The sequence below is a fragment of the Lucilia sericata genome, unplaced genomic scaffold (genome assembly GCF_015586225.1).
Source record: "Lucilia sericata isolate MDLA Ls3-8-SP2 unplaced genomic scaffold, ASM1558622v1 Contig000251F_arrow, whole genome shotgun sequence".
Taxonomy (NCBI): Eukaryota; Metazoa; Arthropoda; class Insecta; order Diptera; family Calliphoridae; genus Lucilia; species Lucilia sericata.
Window position 1 is genome coordinate 296342 of NW_023994277.1, and position 21704 is coordinate 318045.

Below are 21704 nucleotides of genomic sequence, written 5' to 3' on the forward strand. Positions count from 1 at the left end.
AATTTCAAATTTTCTTTAAAATTTTGAATTTTCACAAAAAATCCAAATGGAACTAATAAAATAACACGAAATTTTATTAAAAATTCAGTAATAATTAAAAATTTTCTCAAAATTATGTATTTTCTCTGAAAAATTTCTCAAACAAACATATTTCAAATTGTAAATTTTCTGCGAAATATTATCTAAAATTTTAAAAATCTCTGTTAATATATGAATTAAATATTAAAACAATTTTTTTCTGTTCTTTTTTCAGCTTTAAACATCAGTTCAGAACGAGTTTTTTACACTATGTTTGAACTTTTTAAACCAACTACTAATTGACAGGTAAATCCCATTTTCTATAAAAAAATTTAAATGTGATTTTTTTTAAAATTCTAAAATATTTGCCATACACTTTAATTTCATTTAAAGTACTTAATAATTAAGACATTCTAAAGATGTTAAGGTCATCATAATAAATCACATATCCATTTTAAATAGTGTTAATAATTAACAACATTATTTAATTAGTTTTATATATACAACAATAAAACATGATCATCAGTTTAATAACATGAATTTTTGCAAAATAATTTAGAACAAATTAATTATTTTAAATATAAACTTTATATATTTCAAGCACAGTATGTATTCGTTTTCAAGATAATCTTTTATTTTAATGCAATTTTAAAAGTTTTTAAATGTTATATAATAAAATATGCAACTTATAAGTTTAGTAAACCAGTTTTTGTACTTCCTTTAAGGGGATTTTCTTTTAATTGTAACACATTATATTTAAGTTCAAAGGAAAATTTTTAGTTAAAAATTTAAAGGGGATTTTTCTTTTAATTTTAAGAAGTTTTTATTAATCATCTCAAATAAATAATTAAAATTTCTTTAATTTCTTTGACACATTTCTAAATGCGTCTAGCTTTTAAATAAATCACCATTAATTGCTATTAAATTTTTAATATGCATTTTATACATAAATTACCTTAATTAGTAGATTAACGTGAGACATTTTTTGAAGTCACATTTTTTTTGGCTAAATTTTTATTGGTTTTGTCCGGTGATGCTTTTAGTTCATTATTATTTGTGTTTTTAAGCTATAAAAAATTGAGATAAATAAACAAACAAGCCATAATAAACATTGTTTACAATTCCAACCAAACTTAAAGATGAATGAATATAATTAAAACAAGTTTTTTTTGAAGCCATTGACTTTCTTAAGAAATAACAAAAAAACATATTTAGCGGAATATTTTTTTGAATAAACCAACGAACGTCATAATTGTTTTCTGTGAATTTTATTTTGTGGGGGGGTTTTACCTTAAGCGGAAGTTATGACGTTTATTAAAAGCAATAAAACTCCTTTATTTGAGTACAATTCTTAGGAATTATTATTATTTTTGCTATAATTATCAATAAGTTTATTTTATTTGTTATAAATCTTCCTTTTTTATTTGCTTTTTATTTTATTTTCTCTTATATTCTTATTTTCCTTGTTTTACGTCAGTTTCTAGGAGTTATTGTTAACTCTCTGGTAATTATCACCGCTATTTTCATTTTAAACAATCTGGCATCCTTTTTTTATTTGTTACTCTTTTGATGCTCTCTAGGATTAGTACTGCAAACTTGGCAGCACTGTTATAGTTGTTACAGTTTTTGTTTACATTTTTATGCTGTTATGTTTTGCACTTGAACATCTTAAATGGCGTTCGACGTAAAACTTTTTCAAAGAAGAAATAAGTTCTATAAAAGGTATATAGACTAGCCAGCACTATCATCTACAGACTAGAAAACGACCTATAGACTATAGGCAATGAACTCATGTAATCTATAGACTACACAACGATCTAGTCTAATGTCCAAACCACAATCTAGTCTAAAGATAAGACCACAACTAGACAAGACTAGACCACAATCTAGACCACAAGTTTGGTTGGAATAGACCACAATCTAATCTAAAGACTAGACCACAATCTAGTTTAAAGACTAGATCACAGTCTAGTCTAAAGTATAGATTACAATCAAGTTTAAAGACTAGACCACAACCTAGTCTAAAGACTAGACCAGAACCTAGTCTAAAGACTAGACCAGAACCTAGTCTAAAAACTAGACCACAACCTAGTCTAAAGACTAGACCACAACCTAGTTTAAAGACTAGACCACAGCCTAGCCTAAAGACTAGACCACAAAATAGTATAAAGACTAGACCACAATCTATTCTGTCTTGTCTATAGACAAGACAACGATCTAGCCTCATGTCTAAACCCCAATCTATTCTAAAGACTAGACGACAATATATCTATAGTGTAGACCAAAATCTGATCTATAGTCTATACTATAATCTAGTCTAAAGACTAGACCACAATCAAGTCTAGAGACTAGACTATAATCTAGTCAAAAGACTAGACTACAAACTAGTCAAAAGACTAGACTACAATTTAGTCTAGAGACTGGACCACAATCTAGTCTAAAGACTATAACACAATCTAGTCAAAAGACTAGACTACAATTTAGTCTAGAGACTAGACCACAATCTAGTCTAAAGACTATAACACAATCTAGTCTATAGAATAGACTAGAATCTAGTCTTTAGACTAGACAATGATCTAGACTGTCCCCTAATCTATAGACTAGGAATGTAGTCTTGTATAGATAATGGTTATAGTTTCTAACACTTGCAGTTGTTTACAATGTAAAATGTAAACACAAACTTGGCAGCACTTTTCTCTTATTTTTATTTAAGGACAGAGAGTGTAATATTGCCACATTGTTTTTTTACTATAAATGACATGTATAAGGCCATTTTGAAATGAACAAAAAATGGAACACTACTATTCATGTATAAACACATTCATACGTTTGTACATATATCCTTTAAACTTTCACCAAATATGGCGGCATGTTATTATTTCATATTAAACCGGAAGTTGATATGATTTTAATTTTAATTAATTTCTTACAAATAAACTGTTAATTAAATAAATTGTTTCACGTGATTTTAAGTAAAAGTTTAATAAAATATAATTATTGCACTATAATATATTGTACAACAATAATAAATCTTAAATGTTCTTGATTATTTTTTAAACTTTTTTAAACACCTGTTACAAATCGTGCTTTTGAAAAGAAAGAAAAAATATAAAAAAGTAATAAACTTACAAGGGGCGTAGTTTAAGGTTTAATTGTTCATTTAATAAAAAAAGCGAAAAGATAAAAAAAGTAAAAATCATTCTAATTTCAAAGAAATTTTTAATACACTTCAATAAACTGACGTCACATGCAAATGTTTATATTAAACTGGGTTTTGAAAAAAAAAAAGAAACAACAACCCACTCGTTAGTCTAGTGTTTATTTTATACACATTTTTTTGCTAATAAATTAATAAAAATATTTTTTTTTATTGTCAACCACAAATGCTAACCACAACGTGATTTGGTCCAGTCCCATAAATGTTATTAAGCTATAATTTGTTATTAATTTTTTTTTCTCTCAAACTGGTTTAATACTTAGACTGCATAAATACTAAATAAACAATATTGCAAAGTTGTTGCGTTTTGTTGTTTAATAATTTTTTAAGAAATACATATTATAAATTTGTTAAAAAAAATATGGAAAAATTCCCCCTTGTTACCAAATTTATTTATTTTAATTGTTAACTGTTTTTTAAACTTAAAACCTTTTTCTTTGTTTTATTTAAAAATAACATTATTAAGAAAATTGCAAGACTTGTTAATGTTTAAATTTAAAAATAAAATTCTTTAAACTTTAAAAAAATGACCGGTATCCAATCTCCACTTCTGTTAGTTATGGTTGAAAAAGACAAAGAAGTTGTTAGTTTATTTTTTTGTTAAAATAAAGAATGTTTAAATTTGTTTATGACTTTCAATAACAAAAAACAAGCATGTTATATTATTGGGTTAACAACAACAAACCCTTCCAAACATGTTGCAACGAACAATATAAAATTTAACACTCATACGCCTTGTTGCAAAAATAAGAAGAGACCAGATGTTTTATAAAATAATTTAGGAATAAAACGAAAATAACAATCTTGAGTATAGAGCAGACAACGGCCAAGTCTATAGAGTAGAAAATGGTCTAGTCTAAAGAATAGACAACAATCTCGTCTATAGAATAGACACCGGTCTAGTCTATAGAATAGACAACGGTCTAGTCTACAGAATAGACAACGGTCTAGTCCATAGAATAGACCACGGTCAAGTCTATAGAATAGACCAGGGTCTAGTCTACAGAAAAGACCACGGTCTAGTCTATAGAATAGACAACGGTCTAGTCTAAAGAATAGACAACGGTCTAGTCTAAAGAATAGACAACGACCAAGTCTATAGAGTAGAAAATGGTCTAGTCTAAAGAATAGACAACAGTCTAGTCTATAATAATAGACAACGGTCTAGTCTATAGAATAGACAACGGTCTAGTCTATAGAATAGACAACGGTCTAGTCTATAGAATAGACAACGGTCTAGTCTATAGAATAGACAACGGTCTAGTCTATAGAATAGACAACGGTCTAGTCTATAGAATAGACAACGGTCTAGTCTATAGAATAGACAACGGTCTAGTCTATAGAATAGACAACGGTCTAGTCTATAGAATAGACACCGGTCTAGTCTATAGAATAGACAACGGTCTAGTCTATAGAATAGACAACGGTCTAGTCTATAGACGGGGCAACGATCCAGTGTATAGAATAGACAACGGTCTAGTCTATAGACCGGGCAACGATCCAGTCTATAGAATAGACAACGGTCTAGTCTATAGAATAGACAACGGTCTAGTCTATAGAATAGACAATGGTCTAGTCTTTAGAATAGACAACGGTCTAGTCTATAGAATAGACAACGGCCTAGTCTATAGAATAGACAACGGCCTAGTCTATAGAATAGACAGAATAGAATAGACAACGGTCTGTAGAATAGACAACAGTCTAGTCTATAGAATAGACAACGGTACGGTCTAGTCTATAGAATAGACAACGGTCTAGTCTATAGAATAGACAACGGTCTAGTCTATAGAATAGACAACGGTCTAGTCTATAGAATAGACAACGGTCTAGTCTATAGAATAGACAACGGTCTAGTCTATAGAATAGACAACGGTCTAGTCTATAGAATAGACAACGGTCTAGTCTATAGAATAGACAACGGTCTAGTCTATAGAATAGACAACGGTCTAGTCTATAGAATAGACAACGGTCTAGTCTATAGAATAGACAACGGTCTAGTCTATAGAATAGACAACGGTCTAGTCTATAGAATAGACAACGGTCTAGTCTATAGAATAGACAACGGTCTAGTCTATAGAATAGACAACGGTCTAGTCTATAGAATAGACAACGGTCTAGTCTATAGAATAGACAACGGTCTAGTCTATAGAATAGACAACGGTCTAGTCTATAGAATAGACAACGGTCTAGTCTATAGAATAGACAACGGTCTAGTCTATAGAATAGACAACGGTCTAGTCTATAGAATAGACAACGGTCTAGTCTATAGAATAGACAACGGTCTAGTCTATAGAATAGACAACGGTCTAGTCTATAGAATAGACAACGGTCTAGTCTATAGAATAGACAACGGTCTAGTCTATAGAATAGACAACGGTCTAGTCTATAGAATAGACAACGGTCTAGTCTATAGAATAGACAACGGTCTAGTCTATAGAATAGACAACGGTCTAGTCTATAGAATAGACAACGGTCTAGTCTATAGAATAGACAACGGTCTAGTCTATAGAATAGACAACGGTCTAGTCTATAGAATAGACAACGGTCTAGTCTATAAGACAACGATCTAGTCTATAGAATAGACAACGGTCAATAGACAACGATCTAGTCTATAGACAAGACAACGATCTAGTCTATAGACAAGACAACGATCTAGTCTATAGACAAGACAACGATCTAGTCTATAGACAAGACAACGATCTAGTCTATAGACAAGACAACGATCTAGTCTATAGACAAGACAACGATCTAGTCTATAGACAAGACAACGATCTAGTCTATAGACAAGACAACGATCTAGTCTATAGACAAGACAACGATCTAGTCTATAGACAAGACAAGGGTTAAGTCTTTAAACTGGGCAACAAACGTGTCTATAGTGTGGAGAACGAACTTAAGATTAGGCTACAATCTATTCTATGTGGGTTTGTTTTTTTTTTTTACTTACATATTGCTGTGTTGTTTCGGAACTCTCTTCAAATAAAAACACTTTAATAAATTTTGATTTTTATATTTCATTTTTGAAAAAATAATTTATTTTATTTTATAAATTTCCATTTATTTTTTTAAATAGAATTTATTATGTATATTTTTTGTGTATTTTATTTATATAGATTTGTTATTCTAGTAACTAAATGTTATATAATTTATATCTCTGTTTTAATAATAATAATAAATCTCTAGCATATTAATATTTATTATTAATTATTATAATAATTAAATATATTTAATAATATTAAAACTAAACTACACTTGAACCACATTGAATTAATTGTTAATTAAGTATTTAAACATGTAAAACTTATACAAATCTTTTATAATTAACAATGTTTTCTTAGATTTTTTATAAATAAATTATTTACACTTGTAAAGAAAACAACAAAACTAAAAGATAAAAATTCATGACAAAAAGAAATTCATTACATTTTAAGACATGTTTTTAAAAGTAAAATAATTTTAGAACAAAAAAGTTTAAAAATTATAAAAAGTAAAATGTTTTTTTTTTTATTTTTTTATTTAAAATATATAAATTTATTTTGATTATTAGAGTAGGATAAATATAATTAAAAATGTACACAAATAGTTTTGTTGTATTAAATAAGTTGTTTTGTTAAAAAAAAAGAAATTATATTAAAATTTAATTAAATTTATAAGATTATTTATAAATATTTTAATAATAATTTGTTCATATACAGTTTGTATACATATTTATTTTTTGTTTGTTATTTAAATTATTTTTGTTTAATTTTATAAAAAAAAACAAAATTTTATTCCGAAAAAAACAAATTTAGTTTTTGTTGACATTTTGTACTAAAAAAATTCTTGACCCATTTTTTTTTGATAAAAAAAAAAACTGTTTGGTCTAGACACTCGTGTAAAAGTTATTAAAGTATTACTAGGTGCCATAGTTTTCAAAATTTATATTTTATAAAAAGCTTTAAATGAATTCAAAAGCTTTAATAGATTTCTTTATTTTATTCGTTAAAAAACGAAAACTTTTCAAAAATATTTTTTTTTTATTTTTAGCATAAAAAGCTTTAAAAGCTCTGCGTTGAGTTTAATAATTTTAAATATATATAGCCTTAAAAGCTTTTAGGCAATATAAAGCTTTTATTAAAACCAAGTGTTTTAGTTAAAAATTTAAGATTTTAAAACATATCCAATAAAAAGCTTTTTTAAATTTATTTAATAAACTTTTAAAAGCTTTCAAATAACAGCTTTTTGAAACAGAAATTATGTATGTTTTTAAAAGCTTTCCACAGGAAACTATGAAAGCTTTTAAAAATTGATTCGTACTTAAAAAATGTTTGTCATAAAAACTGTGGTCTTCAATGTTTTCAAAAAATATTCCAAAAGCTTAAGAAATTTGAAATTTTTTAAAAAGCTGTTTAAAGCTTTCAATTGAAAACGAATGTTTATGCTTAAATAAAGACAATTTTTTTTGTTTTCAATTAAGAGCTTTAGGTTAAAAAGAATTACATTACTTTTTATTATAAACTTTTAAAAGCTTTCGTTAGAAAACAATTTCTTTTTTGTTTAAAATTCAAAATTTTCCTTTTAATTGCAGTTTAAACCTTTGTTTTCTAAAAAGAGCTTTTTAGTAAGAAAAATTAAACCGCTTTTAATAAAGCTTTACATATATTTCAGCTTTAAAACTTTTTTTCAAGCAAAGCTATTTGAACTACATTCAATTTAAAAGCTTTAGCGCACTAAATATAATATTTTGTTTAAGAAGCTTTTAAAAGCTTTCTTTAGAAAACAACAATTTTGGCTAAAAATTCAAAATTTTAATTTTAATTGCTGCACAAAAACGTTTGTTTTCTAAAAGGAGCTTTTAGTAAAAAAATCTTTTCCAAGCTTTTAGTAAAGCTTTAAAATTTCACGAAAAATAAGCTTAAAAACGTTTTTCTTTAAGTAAAGCAGTTACAACTTCATTCAATTAAAATTTTTTGTGTTAAAAGCTTTTACGTTTAAAAGCTTTCTTTAGAAAACAATTATTTTGCTTTAAAATTAAAAGGTATGTTTTCTAAAACAGAGCTTTTAATAAGAAAATTTTGGTTTTGTTGAGTATATAAGTTTCAAGCAAAAAGCTTTCATTTAAAAACTTATAAATAGTATTCAAACAAGAGCTTTTTGTGATTTTTGCGTATTAAAAGCTTTCAATATAAGACAAAAGCTTTCAGTTTAAAACTTATAAAACTATAGTTTCATAAGAATTATGTCTAATGAGAGCTTTTTGTTTAAAAGTTTTAAGAATTTATAAGTTAAGCTTTAACAATTTTGATAAGCTATGAAAAATTTATTTTTTAAAGATAATTCATACAAGAGCTTTTTCTTTTTTTTGAAATTTGTTTGTTAAAAGCTTTCAACAACTAGCTAAAACAATGGTTTAGATACAACGAGAGCTTTTAGGCTATAAAAATTAAGATTTTCTTTGTTAAGCTTTCCGTTTAAAGCCGTTATTTTGAATTGGAATTTTGTTGTTCCAAATTATGAATTAAAGCTTTTAAAAACTATTTATGTTTAGAATACAAATTCTGTTTTGTATCGAGTCCTGTTAAAAAGTTCCTTTTAGATTTTGAAAGCTTTTTTAACCTAGTAATACTTTAAATACCTTCTAAAGCCCAATTTCTAAAAACTTTTACGTTTTACCGTTTCAATTTCTTGACAATACGACCCCTTAAAGTTTGATGAGTGGCTGCTGGTGAGACGGAGGAGGAGGATGAAGAGTTTAAAGCGGCCGGATGTGAACTAACATTACTTCTTAAACTTGTACGCTTGCCAAAAACAGCCGATACCACCGATTGAGTACCATTGTTGGCGGCGTTATGTTTGGCATTTAGCAAAGATCTGGCCCGAGTAGCGGCAGCCACTGCAGCAGCAGCATTTATTAGTTTGGGAGAGGGTGGCGGAGCTGCCAAATTACTGCCCGTACTTTGGGTTCTAGTGGATTTACTAAAGTTGGCAGGTGTTTGTGAAGATTTGCTGGAGCTGCTGCGTGTATGCATGCTACGTAAAATACGACGTTCCGTTAGAGAGGCACGTTTTATCACAGGTGTAGATGTAGCAGCGGGAGGAGTTCTCAAAGAGCTGACATTTGATGAGGGCTGGTTAGGGGTATTGGCGGCGGGTGTTGCAGTTATTTGTCTAGATCTTAGATTAAGCTGAGGATGTGGCGGTCCCGTAGTATCACGTCTTGTTTTGATGCTAGCTCTGGGATTAGAGCGCACACTGTTGCTGTTACTAAGAGATCTACGACTGCAGGGTGTTAGATGTTGTTCATTGAGTAGCATTAAATTGGCGGCTGTGTTACGTAGGAAATTGCGTGTTACCGCATTGTGTGGATATTTGAGTGTTGAGGTAACTAAAGTGTTTTTAGCTTTCATTTCTTTGGCCAAAGAATTGCGCGTTCTCAAGGTACGTTTGCCATAATCTATTAGATTGGGATTTGTACTCGAGGAACAGGGTGTATTAGAAGTGCTGCGCAATTGTCTTTGGATCATGGGTGTTGAAGTGGCCGCCGGTGGTGTCATACTACTACCGCCCGGCGTCATACACATGCTACGGCGTCGTTTTGAGGAGGATTGTGTATTTTTGGCGTAAAGCATATGTGGATTTTTGGAATTTGAGATTCTTTGTAGGTTGTTTTCATTAGGTACATTGGCATATAGATAAGTGGTTTTGTTGCGTTTGCTAAGATTTATGTTGGTCTTAAGGGGAGTGTTTAAAACTAAGGATGTGGACGCTGCTGTTGGTGGCGGGCAAATACTGTTTTTGGAGATCTTTGTTAAGGGATATTTAGTGTTTATTAATAATACTTCACTTTCGGCTATAATTAATTCCGGTTCGCTTTCCTCTTCTAAAGGCTTTGTGGGTAAAATTTCTATTTTTTCTAAAACTTCTGTTTCCTGCACTTCCTCCTCTGCACTGGAGTCCTCACAGGATGAAGAGGAAATTTCATTAATTTGTACCATTTCTTCGACTGCGGGGACCATGGAATCTGTTGATGTTATTTCTTCTTCCTGCAACTCTTCTATTAGAGCACTTTCTTCCTCCAAATATTCCACTTCCTCGACAGATGGTGGCTGCACAGTTTGTTCTAAACTGTTCACTGTTTGTAGGCAAGCGTAGGCATTAATATTTTGATGCTGCTGCTGTAGTTTACTTTCCATTTGTAAACGTTCATAGGCCACCTGCTGTTCCTCTTCACGTTCTTGCTGCAAAAGCGAGTGCAATTCCAAAGGTTTTTGTGTTATATGCGATATAAATTCTTGTTGTTGATGTGGCTGCTGTTGCTGCGGATAATATCTGTCGTTACTAGATTGATACAAGCCCATTTCTTGTTGTCCGGTTGCCTCATGGAAGATTTTAAACGTTTGCACATTTGCCGCTGTTTCCGTTGCTAAATGCAGTCTATTCTCCAAAGTTTTACATGATTGCTGTTCACGTCTGGTCTCTAGTTTTGTTAAAGAATAACCCTCTTCCTCGGACATGCATTGTTGTTGATATAGCTGCTGTTCCTGTAAGATATCATGCATATTGGGTGGTGTAACACTTTGACAATTGGAATTTGAATTCGAATTGCTATTGCTGGAACAGGATGATGAAGAGGATGAGGCAGTTACTGCCGTGGTTAGACAATCTTCTTGTGAAGCTGTCAATATGGAGTTGTAAGACTCGGCAAAGGTATTTATATAAGAATCGGTAGCATTGTTGGTTTCCTCCGCCTCCATATGTACATAGTTTTGATAGTTTACTATGCATACCGGTCTTTCCGGGGCCTGTAGATGTGCTTCTTCTATAGACTCCTCTTCCATATCGTCTTCATCTTCTTCCTCCTCCTCTTCTTCTTCTTCGTCTTCTGCCTCCTCCTCAGTTACCTCTACGGGTCTAACTAAAGGCTGTATTGTTTGACTATTATTAGCCGGCCAATTCCAATTGTTAGAGTTAACTAAATGCTGCTGGTGTTGCTGATAATTATTATGGTTTTGTAAACTTCCAGGTGTAATTTCCTGTTCTTCTTCCTCACTTTCTTCATTATCCTCACCCTCGGTGTCTGACTCATCGGCATAATAGTTGAAATTACGATAAGCCTCGGGAGGTAAATATTTTAAAGCCATTTCTTTATAAGTGGTAGCATCATCATAGGCCGGTACTTCAGCTTGAACTTGCGTGTATTCCAAACCATAGCTAATGGGCTGTACAAAGTCTGGGGGATTAGTTAATGAGCTACTACTCTCTTTGCATTCAGCATTTGTATTATGATCTGATTGACCGGGTGGATATAACATTACTGTCACCACCGAGGTATTATCAGCACGCATTTTTTTAATAGACCAGGTGCGTAAAGCTTGATCTACTAATGATTTACTGGGATTTGTGCATTGATTACCCTCCTGGGGTGAGTCACCTCTTTGGGCCGCTAAACGTTCTTTGATAACCTCTTTATAGCGTACGGTATTGACGGCTTCCTGGGCACTAACCACATTCCAAAGGCCATCAGTGCCGAAAATCAAACAACGGAATGTTTTGCTATTAATGGGTATAACTTTGACATCTGGATCCGGACTAACCACAAATTCATTGCGTTCCGAATTATAACTCCAAAGATCGCCTAAACTGCGGGCCACCGCCAAAAAGGGTATTTCATCGACTAAGGTCTTTTTGCGTATGGGACCACGGTGACTGGCTAAAATTTGAAAAAAAAAGATAAAGAACTAAATTAATCTTTTATCCTCACAGTTTTTTCTTTTCTAACTTACCATTTCTGGGACGATTCCATACTACTCTGGGTACTCCTGATTTTACCACCACTTTACCACCTGAATTCATAATACGGGTTCTTTCCTCTACCGATTCGGGTTTATGATCGGTTGTCAATTGTTTGGCTCTCCAAAAGTTTTCATTTTCATTTTGATAACCCAATACAATGCCGGAATCTCCCACATGTCCTATATAGATCTTTTCTCTTCTTATAAAAGCCACTGTAGCGGTGGTACCCGCTGTACTGGGTAAACCATTGGCTGTTTTTGGCCATTTGTCTGGAAGATAAACAAAAGAGAATGGTGTTTTTTAGTTTAAGTAGAAAGTTAAGGTTATGTTTAAAGTAGTTTATACAATTACATGTAACTTAGAATATGGAAAAGTTAGCTTTAGAACTTTCCTGTTATGCCAAATAGAACCTAACGAAAGTTGTCCGTTCTTGAAAAAGCAATAATAATGTTTACGTTTGAAAGTAATCTATAACATTTTGTAACATTTCCTCATTATGACCACTAGAATCTAAACAAAATTGTTCACTAACTTCCTTATTGCAGTGCCCCCAGTAAGAATATATGGTTAGTTTTGTTGTAAGTTGTACAAAAACACTGGCGGATAGATGAAAACTAAAGAAAATGTAACAAACTGTTCACTTTCCTCACATGCCAACTAAAAGCCATCAAAATTAGTTTGCCTCTATTCATTATTGTAATATCAGTCCCTAAGAGCTACATACCATAGTATTACAAAAGAACGTGTAGAATATACTCCGCCTTAAAGAAATTTGTGATTTTTTAGCCAAAAATTAATTTTATTACTATAAATAGTTTAGCTAATTTATTTACATTTTATGTTATTTATAAATTATTTTCATTAAAAGTTAAAGTTTTCTTTATTTAATAATTTCCGTTTAACTCCTACTACTTTTTTTACAATTAACACCTAAACAAAATATGTCAACTATGGCAAGGCTAATCAAAACAATTGTTATTGTTTACTTTTTATTTTTGAGAAGAGAGATTAATAGCGGCAAATTAAGATAATCAAAACAAACCAAAACAAATAAAGTTTATTTTGAAAGAAATAACTAAAAGTATGATTATGTAGGTATGAAAGTGTGTGTATGGTTGACAATATTTTTGCCTTTTGCAGTGTTGTTATTGTTTTTAACACTTGACATTAGAGGAGGATGTTATTAAAAAGCAAAAAACCAAACAAAACACATAAATTGAGGTGAATTTAACAAACCAAAATTGACAGTTAAACAGCTAAAGCCGATCAAATTTTTAAAACAAAGTGGTAAAACATTATTTTTCTACAACAAAAAGTAACGTTTAATATATTTGAAATTAAAAAAAAAAACTAGAAAAATCAATAATATAAAAAATTAAAATTTCTACAATTTCCTGTTAAATAAAGAAGCTGGGTATTTTTTTATATTTTGCTGTTATATAGAAAAAAATAAAATTTTCAGTATAACCATGACTGAGTCATATACAGTATAATACAATCATTTTTGTTGTTCATTTGTTCAGCGATATAACGTTCACATACAACAACAAGCAAAATTTATACTTGAGTATGACAGCGCTCTAAAAAAAGTGACTGGCTTATGTAAACTCAATAATATTTATATACAACAATGAAAACCACCACCATCACCATACTTAGGTTAGGTAGTTTTTTTTTTCTTTATAAACAACAACTTTTACAACACTATATATACATAGCAACAACAATATACAGAAAAGAGAAACGTACAAAACCGTTGCGATGAAATAAATTTCAACGAATAAATCCACAAAAAGGAATTGATAATAATTCTTCTCATCTGGCAATGGTTGAAAATTAAATATACTTGGGCATGGCTGGCTGGCTGGCTGACTGGGTAATAATGGTGGTGGTATTGGTGGTGTGTTGTATATACAGAAAATATTTAAAAACCAAACGAACCAGTACGTGAAACAAAAAACATACACAAAATGTATTTGAATTTAAAAATGTAGGTAGTGCAGAGTATAGTATACATTTAGTATGAACAAAAATGAAAAACGTATGGTAAGCCACTTTGGGAATATTCCATTGTAGATATTTTTCTCTGTATATAAAATAAAAATTTCACAATATAACTGTATATAGGGTTGCCACTTTAAAATAGGTATTTAATTTTTGTATTTTATATTTGTAAATCAAGGTCTTTTGTTTGTTCAAAATTAATGTTATTTTTATTAATTGTTTTTTTAGTTTTGAAATAATTTTGTTAATGCTATTCCATATGTGAGGAGTGGCAACTCTAGTTTATAATACATACTAAAATCTACTACTCTTTTTTACACATTTCTCACATTATTATTTACGTGACTATTTGCTGTGTTGAAAAAAACACACAGCAAATTAAAAAAAGAAAATGTATACAAATATCAAGAAATAGAGGTCTTATAACAGCTGGCGACAAGAAAACAAGCAGCTGCTAAAAGTAGTTTTTAAGTTTTATATAAAATTTTTAAATTTTTAATTATTTTTTTAAATAAATTTGTAGAGAACATATTGGTAACAGTTCCATAGAGTACTTTTTGCAAGAAAGACTAGGCTATCCCTGAATTGCTAATGTTTGGATAGTTTCGGAGCAGCGATTGCAATGTTGAGGATTGCAACTTTATTATGGTTACTAGTCTCGATAAAATACGATTCCTTTCAAGGAATAAACTTTAGCTGAAAGTGAATGCAGTCGTAGCAGAGCGTAGATCCCAGTATCGTTCAAATGAGTCCCTATTGTGTTTACTTGTCCCCCGGAGTATGCTATTTTGGTGACTATGATGAACAAGCTTGTTACTTTTTACAACAGTTTCATAGTTACCCAGATTTCTTTCCCGGGGAAAAACCGATAAGTTGAACGATCACAGTTTTCAGAATATTTTGGCAAGTTCCTGGACGAAAGTCCCTGCTGAGGTTAATAGTTCCCTCCGCTAGTTGCAGCAGCGTCACATTTAAAGTCGCAGTAGCTGAATTGACAATCATTGGTCCGAGTAGTTACGGAGCAAAGAACCGATTGTCGTGGGAACGACATAGAAAATAAGTCCCTGTTGAGGTTACTAGTTCCCTCCGCTAGTTGCCTCTTTCGTTTAAGTTGATGATCTATCACTGAGTTAGCAATCTTTGAAGGACTATGAATCCTATCATTCCGGAGTTGAGATGCAAAATGTGGTGGAAATTAGCCCTGACTTTGGATATTTTTGACAATTATGTTCTGTTTAACAAATTACTATATGATAGAAATTCGATTATCTTGGACTTCATGTTTAAAGAAATCCATAAATAAGCTAAACTCCTCAAATATATGTAGATCATGCATCGGATCTGTAATATAAGGGAGGAAGGATGAATGATTTATAATGATCTTGAAAACTTCAAATTAAAAGCCGGGAATAGTTTAGCTACAGTTCAGCTAAATACATTTTCTTAATGATTCGATTAAATACTTGAAATCATATATTGGGAAACGACTCGCCAAAGGTAACAAGGAGACCGTGCAAGTCATACTGTGTTTAAGACACAAGTAAGATTATTGCGAACACTAGCAACTTTCCCATATTGAGAGCTCCCCGTGGAAATGTGTTAAATTTTGGTGGAACCCTTCACTACATCACATAGTTTTAGAGATTTCGAGCAGATAGAATGTCAAGGGTTTCAGTTTAAACATGACGACTACAAGACTATTGAATGTATAAGGATAGTATCATTGTGAACATCGAAAGTTAAAATACCTATGATCCTGAACTACTTCCACTCTTTTAATAAAAAAAAAATTCCTTAAATCGAACGTCAAAATATTTGTTTACATTTCCCCATATAAATAAAATCGATTTCTTTCGTCCATTAATACCTTTTTCCGCAACGAAGTGTATAAAAACTTTTTCATAAATACCATAGAAATGGGTACATGTTAATTTAACCAAGCCCATGCATAATATAGAAAATTGTGTATATAAAATATACAACAGCTACAGCGAGCTCTGTTGTGTACAATTTCAACATTTTCTAGACAATACTAAAAAAAGAGCTAAAGTAGAAAATCAACACAAATTTGTGAATAGAGAAACGAACAAAGTAGAAGTGGTGGTGGTGGTGGTAGTACAAATAAAATATAGAAAGAAAAAAAAATAAAATAAACCAGATGCAAGTTTTACATTTGTATGATGGTGGTGAAATTTGATTATTTTATAAGTTGCTGGGACGGCTACGTTGGTTGCTATAGCAAACACAGGCAAGAGATATGAGAAATAATGGAAAAAAATTTTGAAAAATAAGTAAAAAAAAACAACTTGGGGTATTAAAAACAAAATGTATGACGATATTATTTCTCTGTGTGTGTTTTTAAGCATGTATCAGCATGAACTAAATCGTATAAACAGAAATTTTCTACTAAATATAATAATGACTGACTGACTGGGTTTTTAAAATTGATAAAGCAAGAAAAAACATGACAAATTTAATTTGGCGGGGTATTAAAAATGATTTCTGTCTGTTGATTACAGTTGAAAAGAAATGAAAAAAGGTTGTGGTCTATGATGATTTTTGTGTAAGATGTGTTGAATGCACAAATAAAGGAAACTGTAATTGTTGAAAATTGATTCTGGCTGCTAATTTAACGGTCAAAAAAAAAAAAGAGGTGTAAAGCGAAAAAGAGAGGGAGAGAGAGCAAAAGAATGCAAAGTTGTTATGTATATGAGAATGTCACTACTGCAAATGGATGATGTCTGGGCTGAAATAAAGTGCAGTTGTTGAGTTTGTGTAACAAAATTAAAATTGTAGATTAAATCAATTGAAATTATATAACTGCATTTAACGGTTATTTGGTTAAAAGAGCACAATTTAACTGGTTTTAAATTGACCTTAAACCAGTAACCTTAACGAAGTTGAAAACTAAAAACCTCTAATGCATTTAAACGAGTTTAAAATTAAACTCTAGTTTAAAGAGACACTGTCGCAAAATAGGTATTACAGCGATTTACAAAAACTTAATTTCTTTCCCCCACAATGTTTCTTGAGATGTACTGGTACTCCTTGTAGTCATCTTGTGTAGTGTAGTGTAGTTATTTTTGAAAGACTTCAATGGAACAAAGGTTCAATTCAAATTCTTAAGATGTACTGGTACTCCTTGTAGTCATCTTGAGATGTACTGGTACTCCTTCTAGTGTAGTTGTTTTTGAAAGACTTCCATGGAGCAATGATGCAATTGTCGTAAATGAAACTCTCTTTCTATTAATTATGTTTAAACGCTTGTGATTGATGTCCTAGGACCGCCTACGGCTGTTGTCTTTGTACGACTTCCAGTGATGTCCCAAATCCCTCTCTTTCATTTAAACCGAACTGTCACTTTATAAACAATCTTTAAAGGAGTGTAATACCAAACATTCCGGAGCAAAGATCCAATTGTTATGGATTCGGTTGAGTGGATTTGTACGAGTGAAATTCCCATTGTCGTGGATACGGTTGAGTGGAAGTATCTCTCTTTGTAAGACTCCCACTGTTGCCCTTAATACTTAATACTGAAACAAAAGTCTTTTAGTTGAGTTGTGTGTGATTTGCAAGGTTCCGAAGCAAATATCAAATTGTCACTATCCCTCCATTAATAATATTAGTACGAGTCTGATTCGATCATTTCGTTTAAGAAAATTGTTGAATAAAGCAACAACTTAAGATCATGTACTAGGACCCCCTGTAGTTGTTGTTTTTGTAAGACTTCCACTGTGACCTTAAATCCTTTTCCGAAGCAAGCGTAAGCAGTTGAATTGGACTGCTACTGTATTAACAATCGAGAGAGTGATTCGTAAGATCCAATTGTCGTGGATTCGTCGAGTCCATTAATAATCTTTAAAACAGTGTGATTCAGTTAGTTTCGAAACAAAAAATCAATTTTTGTGGAAATAAAGCCTCCTTAATGTGAATATTTAGAGCGCCCTCTTGGTCTCTAGGCTTTGTAGTGCTCTGCTTAGTTTAAAGTGTAAGAAAATTGATTTTAGTGGAAATTGATGGAAGTGCGGAAGAGTTCAGATTATAAGAGTGATTTGTTGTGATTCAGATTCGATTCGGAATGAAGAATCAATTTTCGGTTAAATGAAGCTCCATAATTGTTAATATTAGCCCCTCTCACTTGGCACTTAGCAGTTCGGTTTGAAGTGTAAACAAATTGAGTTTAGTAGGAATTGATTCACGGATGGAAGAGTTTTCTATCAGATTACAAGAATGCATAGGTTGTCTCTCAGATTTACCAATGAAGACCCTTTACGTGGAATATTATGGAAACCTTGTAATGATTAACGTCGCTATACTATAGAAAGATAATTCATTTGTGATTGAGTGGAAGAGATTTCGTCGGAAATAGTATTGGGAAATTTTTCTAAACTTGCTATATGATTAACAGGAAAACTCTGCTATTAAGTACTAGGATGTAGCAATAATGAGGACATTGAGCTGGCAAGACACATTAAGGAACTATTGATTGAAACACGTAAAAATTCCTGAGAAATATAACTGAACAATAAGGTAGAATAAGAAAAAATCTATCTTAGGAACAAATACATATTTTAGATAATACAGTGTTTCGAAAGACTTTTAGTTCAGGATGAACCTGTGCAAATAGGGTAAATAGTAGAGTGTCCAACAAGACTGCTAAGACTGAAAGTTGGCATTTTTTAGATTACAAAAGATCTTATAAGATTAAATAACTATTTGCAGACATTTTGTCAAAACCTTAACTATTTTAAGTCTTGATTTACTATACCTACAAAAAAAAGAATATAAAAATCTAAGAGAAAACACTCACCTTGTTCCCTCCACATAGCATAATGTGTAGCTATATAACCCTCACGTATGGCCCTTAAAACATCATGATCATTATCCGACCAAAATAGTCGCTGATTAATAATCTCCATCATTAAATGTTCTTTAGCAAATTTGGCCGCCTCTGCACCACCGTGACCATCGTATATACCAATAAAAGCATATTCCAAATCTTTGGCATTCTCTGACTGTTGATAGGCCACTGAAAAGTAATCTTCCATATATTTACGACCTCCTTGGCTACACTGGCCTGTTACTCTTAGGTTAACGCCTATGGAGGCATTATTTTTGTTGTTATTCTTACAGTTAAGGTCAGCCGTAGGGGAATTGGGACAGTTATAACTACTGTCATTGGAGGAGGAGGAAGAGCTTGAACTGGATGATAAGGAGGAAAAGGCAGATGTTGTTGTAGAGTTTGTGGCAGGATGTGTTAGCCTTGTTGTCGTTCCATTAGTGTAAAACTGTGAGGGACATGCTGACGTCAAGTGTTGTTGATGCTGCTGCTGTTGTTGTGTTGTTGCTGCATAAAGTCCTTCTGCATTCAAGGATGTGTTAGGGTTATTTGTTGAGGAGGGCAAGTGTGTAAAGTTATGTTGTTGTTGCTGTTGTGCAGGTTCTGGCATAAGTTGATCCTGCTCCAGATGGCTTAAATAATGTTGCTGTTGCATATTGTTTAATATTAGTGTAGAATTTGTTGTTTCGGTATGCATTTTGTTTAAAATTTATGAAATTTATTTTCTTTTTGCTGCTAATGCAGTTGTTTTTATTATTATAACTGTTTGTTGTTGTGCTGTTGTTATTTTGTTGGTAAAAATTTACTTGACATTTGCACTCTTCCCTTTTCGTTGTTATTTTACTTTTGCTGCTTCTTATTGCAGTTATTGTTGTTGTTATAATTTTATGTGCATTTAGGTAATGACAGCTATCACACTCACACATTCTAATATGTGTGAGTTAAGTGAGAAAGAGCTAATATATATGTGCTCTTGTTTTTTTTATATTTTACTGTTTTGCTTTGTATTTAATCTTCTTGGTATTGCCTCTTACGTTTCTATGATTTTTTGTTATTTCTGCTGCTTCTTTTTCTATTTTCAACATTTACTCATTCTTGTTTGCTTATGTATTTGTTTTTTTTTTCTATTATTTTTTCAACAGCCACAAAACGACCTCTTTTTTATTTGTTAATTTCCTTTTAGTTTTTTTTTTGGGTAAAATTTCAATGTTTTTTTCTTGTTATTTTAATATAACACTTGTTTTAATGACATTTTTTAAAGTTTAATTTTCTTTTATTATTTGCATTTTTTTAATTTAGTTTATTTTCTTCTTTTGTAAATTATTATATATTTTTATATAAAAATTTCCAGTGAAAACGACACTTATTAAACGGTGAACTAAGTTTTCTAGCTGTCTACGCGCCTTGACTGCAACTCTGTATCTGCCAAAGAGCTGTCAGTATAAATTTGACCACACCGTACAGAAAAAAGCAAAGAGAGACAGAGACAAAAAGAGGTGTTGTTTGTTGAAAGTGTGTGTGTTTATATGTGTGTAAAAGCAGTTAATCACCATGACTCATGGTTGCCTCTATATTGTTTTTGTTTATTGTGAAGAAATTAAGGGATTGTTTAGGTTATGTAGGAATTTTTGTAAAGGAATTGAAGTTTTTTTAGTATAAAATTAATTTTAATGGAAAAATTAGACTTGGCGTAATTGAATAATTCATTTATTGTAGTTATTTCTTAAAAATATAAGATTTTATAATAATTTGAATGTTAGTACAAAAAAAAAAAAACGTTTCTGTGTTTGTTTTAATAAAATTTTATTAATATTTTAGTTTTTTTTAATTAAATTTGAATATTTTTTAGTAAATTTCATTTATTTTCTGATTTTGTTGTGTTTTAAGTTATTTTTACTTATTACATTTTTTCAAATATTGACTATTTTTATAAAAAATATTTAATATCGACTTTATTTTACTTTTAACAAAATTTTTTTTTTCTTAATTTATTTAAAGATTTCTTACATTTTAAAAATTATTTTTATTAAAATCTTTAAATTTCCTGTTATTTTTTAATAATACCTTTATATACTATTTTTTGCCAACTCATGGCAACCCTACTGTGACCATGTATTTTCCCCACACACAGTGTTGTTATGTGTTATTTAATTTTTTTCTTTATTTTCTTGTTTTTTTTTTATTGTCTTTTTATATATTTTTGTCGTTTGCTTTGTGTTTGTAATTCTCATGTTCTCTTTATTTATGTATGAAGTTGTTTTTGTTGTTTTTTTATGGAATTATATCCCCCTCTTGTTTAACTTGAATTTTTCAGTAGAAAATTGATAATCTGATTACTTTTTAAAAACGAAAAAAATAAAGAAACATTTTCAAATGTTAATCGATTATTTTTGACTGTTAGGAAAAAAACCAAAACAAACTGTGGTGTATATGAATGAACTTGTTATTTTAAAAGTAAAATATTTTAAATTTAATTTTATTTAAATTTAGCTAAACAAAGATTTATTAAATATTTTTAATAGGAAGACAGATTGTATATTTGATAAAAATTTCCTTTCAGTGCCTTTCCTTGGTATTATACAAAGTTCAAAAATAGTCTTTGCCGCGTTCATTAAAAGTGTATTTTAAAACAGTTGCAAACTTAAACAAATTCAAATAAAAGTCGCCTGAAAAAAGATTCTCACGAGATAATTTTCCCCTAAAAAAATAGATTTTTGGATATAAAAGAAAAGAAAATCTCGATATTGACATTAATACAAAAACGCAAGAATGAAAGAAAATGCATATAATGGGCATCATTGAATTTGCGCAATTAGTAATGATAAATCTCCGATAACAGTTAATGAAGACAAA

General features: G+C 30.7%; 1 protein-coding gene across 1 annotated transcript; it reads right to left on the reverse strand.

Annotated features, from left to right (window-relative positions):
* Positions 1 to 7429: 7429 nt before the first annotated feature.
* On the reverse strand, positions 7430 to 20270 carry LOC119602742. Its single transcript, XM_037954424.1, has 3 exons — positions 18822 to 20270; positions 11998 to 12276; positions 7430 to 11924 (listed from the first exon to the last, which is right to left on the reverse strand). Exons 1-3 carry the CDS (start codon positions 19546 to 19548, stop codon positions 8884 to 8886), a joined length of 4047 nt encoding a protein of 1348 aa, XP_037810352.1. The 5' UTR covers positions 19549 to 20270; the 3' UTR covers positions 7430 to 8883.
* Between the last annotated feature and the right edge of the window lie 1434 nt (positions 20271 to 21704).